Below are 6,000 nucleotides of genomic sequence, written 5' to 3' on the forward strand. Positions count from 1 at the left end.
TTTATTACAAAATTAACAGGAAGAAACAATATACTTTTAATGCTAATGAAAAGCATCAGAGGGAACTTAACACTGCCATATTAGCTGTTGAATTTTATTTTTTTGTTTTTGAATGTGTGATCCCCATTCCACAACATAAACATATCTTCACACTGAGGAAATTTGAAGAGCTTTGGAAATGCATGGATAATTAAGCAATAATGAATTTTAAAATGGCAGTTGTAAAAGTTGGATAGATTTAAGTGCATTCTGTTCTCTGTAACTTCTGTTTAAAATTATGTTCTAATCTGTGCATTTAAATTTTAACTTGTGGTTGTTTGTTTCTTGATAGGTGGGAGAAAAAACAGAGGAAAGAAGAGTAGAAAGGGATATTCTTAAGGAAATGTTTCCCTTTGAAGCAGCTACACCAACAGGAATTAGGTATTCACATACACTGAAACAAGTATATAACGTATTCTATTAGGGCATTGTTATTTATTTATTTGTTCCCACCTTTATTGAAGTATATTTGACACATTAAAATTGTATAAACTTAGGGTATACAACATAATTATTTTATATATTCATATATAATCGGAAATTTTAATTCTTCACAAAATTATTGTGCCTCTGTTCTCAGAAGTAAAGTGTTCTTTCTGGGAGCTCTTTAATTCTTCTAAGCACTAACTAGTTCATATTCTTGAAAGTTGAGTCAATTCCAAAATTAAATTTTGTTAAGCTGAAGGGTTGTCAGTAAATCAGTTTACCTATTATTTAGTTCTTATTTTTAAATCTAAACTGAAAGCAAACAAGAAGGAAATCAGTTTTATTCCTGAGTGTTTCTCTTTACCAATTGAAAAGACTGCTTTTAGATATCTGTTAAATTATTTCCTCACGGGGGAATCACAACCAAACTATCTTTTATTTTTTTCCTCTTAATCTCGTAAATGTATTAGCTCTGAAAAACCTTTAAAAAGGCAAATTTAGTGACTATTTATAATACTCTGAATAATTATTTTCTAGTAAAACATGAATCTAAATGAAAAATGTATAGAAGTTTTAAATAGGTTGACTGATGACAATTTTTTACTATTACCTCAAAGAATGTGTTTGAAGTTAGGAATGATAATGACATTTTATATTATTTAGGTCATAACTTTATCTAATATTTATTTTTCTCTTCCTCCTTTCACTCCCAACAGTGCTAGTTGCCGCAGACCAATCAAAGGGGCTGCTGGCCGGCCATTAGAACTCAGTGATTTCAGGATGGAGGAATCTTATTCATCTAAATATATTCCTAAGTATGTTCCCTTGGCAGATGTCAAGTCAGAAAAGACAAAAAAGGGACGCTCCATTCCCATGTGGGTAAAAATTTTGCTCTTTGTTGTTGTGGCCGGTTTTTTGTTTCTGGTCTATCAAGCTATGGAAACCAACCAAGGAAATCCATTCTATAAGTTTTTATCCAATGACTCTAAAAAAGTCAACTGAATGATATGTCTTTGGCACATTCAACTTGGTCTCCTATTTTTAATAACTGTATTAAAAAAACATTTGTGTACATTTGTTGACTCAAGAACAAAAAAAAATGTGATTTCACCTCAATAAATGTAGTATTCCATTGAAAGCAAGCAAGATACATAAATGGACTTCATTTAATGTTTTGGAACTTTGGACTAGTAGGAGATCACTTCGTGCCATATGAATAACATTTTTTAGCTCTGGAACTTTTTTGTAGGCTTTATTTTTTTAATGTGGACATCTTTATTTCTTTTTTGAGAAAAATGTATATTGTTTTTGTGTATTTGGGAAACAAGAAGGGCAAAACATGGCAGTATAATGTGAAGCTACACGTTTAAATACTTTGAATTCTTACAGAAAAGATTTTAAGAACTACTCTCTACTGTATTAAAAACTAGAGATACGGTAAATGTGAGATTCAGTAAGAGAAAAAGTAACTTGGGATTCTACTTTTTGTAACTGCAACAAAGTTTGATGGTGTTTATGGGGGAAAGTACTGGGATAATCTCTTCTGTAACCTTTCTTAATAGTAATGTTTTTGTTGTACCCTATTGTACTCACTTTTTAAAAGATAACTGGTATCATGAATGTCCTACTTCAGTAAGACGCATTTAAATGACGTTGATTTTAGCAGGGGTCTATCAGTGCAACATACGTGTCTTTTAGAGAACTGTTAGCTGGCTGTACATGTTTTTAAAGACTGTTTGGCTAGCTATAAGGCTATAATTGGAAACTTGTACTTCTTATTTATAGGACATTTATTCTATCAATCCAATTCGTTACCAAAATACTTTTTAGATAAATAAGTGTGTGTGTGTGTGTGTGTGTGTGTTTAGAAGTTAGAAATTTTAAACACCAGTCTTAATTTCCATTTGGATTCATTACTGAATTATCTTCTGTTACCAAAAACAAATTTTGCCAAGGTTTTTTGCCCTATATTTCCCAACATAATTTGATTTGAAAGTGCAGAAAGGATGTGCTTTTAAGCTACATTACACACTTTCCTTGGATACACAGTGGTGAACACATAAATTTATAAACTCTGAAATTGAGGCGGGCATTATGATTTTTGTTTACTCTTTAATGGTTAATTTTATCCTTGTGGTTGATTTATTTTTTTAGCTAACACTTACCTCATGTATAACTTCGGTAAAGTAGTGGGTAATTGAAATTTCTATAGAATCAAGTAAAACAAAAATTTTGACTTAATCATTTGTTTCAACTTTACAGTCATTGACAATAAAGCACATTAAAAATGTAAGTTATTTTTAAATATCATCTGAAATAGATACTTTTTAAAAAGAAAAAGCTGAAGATGTATATTTAGATCAGCACACAATTTTGATTTGCATCAGCCCTTTTGTGACATTTAGCTTTTAGATATTTTGTAGTCATTTTCCACTCACTTTGCAGTTGACCATCAGGTCTGGTCTCTGCAAAGGCAGTGGGAAACTTACTCCTAGGTGAGAAATGCTTGCCTCTCCAAGTAAAAGTATTTTGAGATGAGCCACAGAGGGAGTACGTTTTATTCAGCGTTGCCTCTATACAGTAATAGCAGTCTACTTTTACTTGCTTTGTTTGTAAACTATGTTTCCCATCTTTTGTTTATAATTAGAAATTGTGAGAAGCTGCATTTAATGTTCAGAAATGTGGGAGGATAAATCAGACTTAACAAGTATGTGAGATCAGTTTTCTAGTAGAAAAGGTATGGTCCAAACTAGCAAAAGTAGGACCGGATAAAACATATAGTCTTTTTTTTTTTTTTTTAATGTGTACTTGGTCTTTTGTCTGTGTCTGTTTAATTCCACTAGAATAAATGTGTCCTTGATGTAAATGCAAAGCATTTCTTCCTGATGAAAATTGTAGATGTAGACTTTACAATATAATTAAATAATAAAAAAGTAATTAACCTCTAGTTTTGTCATTGCAATAAATACTTTTTCAAATAGCACAAACTGTAAGGTTTCCTGGTAACATTTTGTATGTGAGATTTGTGTATTGACTTTTAGTTCTCATTTTAGTCTACTCCTTTATGTTTTGCTTCTAGTTGTTGTAGTAATCTGGTCCTGTTGTTCCTAGGTAAGCAGGGTATAGCTATTATACTCACAGAATGATGTAAGGAAGCAAGCTCTCAGAGGTACCTCTCACTCTCTACATAAAGCATTTTGCAATATATTGTCTCTTGATGTCTCATTTCTCTTCCATTCATGTGGTCAGTGTGTCACTTTGAATTAACAGTCATCAAGGGCTGTTCAGAGTTCACACAACCTCTTTCCACCAAAGATTTAAGAAGGAAGCAGAGGAGACATGGAATCTTTAGTGTGGGGAGACCCAAAACAGTTTGGTTCTGTTATGTTCTGGTATAAAATCATTAGTTGAACTGACACTTCATGACATTTATGCTATGTTCACAGCTCTTTGAAATTGCTTATAAGATTTTACTGCCCACTTGAACAAATATATATTCAGTGCCTCTTCTGTGCCATGTAAAATGTTTGGAAGTGGATGAATGCAGTTTTAGAAATATCTTTGGGGAAAGTAGCTTTTTGTTTTTTAAAGGGAAAACATTTGACCATCCAGTTAAATAATAGCACAGGTTTATTAGGTGTTAATTATATTAATTGTTCTTTAGCTAATTCCCTTGTAGCTCAGTCGGTAAAGAATTTGCCTGCAGTGCAGGAGACCCAGGTTTGATCCCTGGGTTGAGAAGATCCCCTGGAGAAGGAAATGGCAACCCACTCTAGTATCCTTGCCTGGAAAATCTCATGGACAGAGGAACCTGGTGGATTGCAGTCCATGGGTCGCCAAGAGTCGGGCACAACTGAGCGACTAACACAACACACAGTAATGCTTAACCCTTGTAAGCCAAAGAACCAAAAATTGGTCAGCTTATTTGGAATAAATCAAAGCTGACTATGCAAATACAGTCCTAATCAAATGTATTTATACTATACCACTACTGATTCTGTTGTCCAGAATTGAACGCATTGAACTTGTGATAGTGAATAATTTGAAATTGTGAAGCAGTATAAAGTGTACTTGTTTTATTTGTTCTAGTGACAAAAATTGTAGTCAGTTTATGGTTTGATTGGGAGAAGAAATAAGTTCTCTATTGCTCAATAGCAATTAAGCAACCTCAAAACTTAGCAGCTTAAAACAGTTGTAGTTTGTATGTGTTCAAAATCAGGAACGTGGCTGTGTGGTTCTGGCTCCAAATCTCTTGACTTTTGTAGTTAAATGTAATCTGAAGGTTCAGCTGAGGTATAATGTGCTTCCAGGCTCATGGGGTAGTTGACAGGCCTCAGTTCCTTACAGGCTGTGACTAGAGACATCATAGGTTACTTGAGTGCCCTCGTGATGTTGCAACCAGCTTCTCCCAGAATAATCCAAGAAAGTGTACCTATGATTAAAGCCACAACATTTATACAACCTAATCTTGGGAATGATGATACCATCATTTTTGTCATATTCTATTGGTTTTACAGGCCAAATGGGGAAAGGACTACACAAGAGTAAATACACAGAAGGTGAGATGATTGAGGCTCTTCTTAGAGTTTGGCTACTACAGCTATCTTAATCTAAGGGGTTATATAGATATTTAATTTGGCCATTCCTTAGCATTTGAAAACAATGTAAAATATTGCTTTGGAATATATGGGGACATTTCTTTGGAGTCTAGTTTGATCTGCTCATCATTCCAAAAAATTTATGTCAAATTAAATATGAATGAGTAGCAGTGAGAACTCCAGAGAGAGAGAGATTTATCCTGTGTAGGTAAATTTAACAGACTTGATTGCTTACTAAAATATGGGCAGAGAGATAAGAAAAATTACCTGCAGGTTTTTTATTTGGCTGGCCTAGTAGAAGGTAGGGCCAGTCATTGAAAGAATTCTAAAAGATGACTAAATATCTAGGAAAGAAGATAGACTTGAGTTTGACTACAGTGACTATTCTGTGAGAAATTGTAGCAACAATATTTGACCCATAGTAAGCACTCAGATACTGTGTGAATAGATCCAAATGGATATATATATGTTGGCAGTTAGGTAACTAACTGAATCTTAGGAGAAATGAGAGATAGTTGAAAGTCCTTAGCAAAGAGATACTTCTGAATGATGGGAATATATTAGTGTAAGAATATATACATATTTGGAAGTGAGAAAGAGCTAAAGATGAGTATCAATATTGAAGGGATGGTAAGTAAGGAAGACCAAGAGAATGCAGCGTCATTGAAGAGAGTGTTTTAAGAAGAGTGGTCAACAGTTATGCTAAGTAAAATGTAGGCACAGAAATGATACCTACTAAATTTACAGTCACATGACTGGTGAGAATAATTTCAGTGTTAAGGCAGGGGCAGACATGCGGACAGCTCTAACAAAGAGACTAGGGCAGTAGCTTGAGAGTTGGCAGTATGTCAGGGAAGCCTTTTATTTCTAAAAATGGGAGACCATGCAGCCGTACATAGATCAAGATGCCGTATTACCAGTCCCCCAGAGATCCTCA

At 33.9% G+C, this 6,000-nt stretch overlaps 1 protein-coding gene across 4 annotated transcripts in view; it reads left to right on the forward strand.

The window, feature by feature from the left end:
- TMPO (thymopoietin) overlaps positions 1–3,670 on the forward strand; it is a 28,644-nt gene extending 24,974 nt beyond the window's left edge. For all 4 annotated transcript variants that reach the window (XM_018048132.1, XM_018048133.1, XM_018048134.1 and 1 more), the window contains 2 exons: positions 332–420; positions 1,182–3,670. In XM_018048132.1, the coding sequence (XP_017903621.1) occupies positions 332–420; positions 1,182–1,467 (375 nt within the window). In that variant the 3' untranslated portion in view covers positions 1,468–3,670. The remainder of the gene's footprint in view (positions 1–331; positions 421–1,181) is intronic.

The sequence above is a fragment of the Capra hircus genome, chromosome 5 (assembly GCF_001704415.2).
Source record: "Capra hircus breed San Clemente chromosome 5, ASM170441v1, whole genome shotgun sequence".
Taxonomy (NCBI): Eukaryota; Metazoa; Chordata; class Mammalia; order Artiodactyla; family Bovidae; genus Capra; species Capra hircus.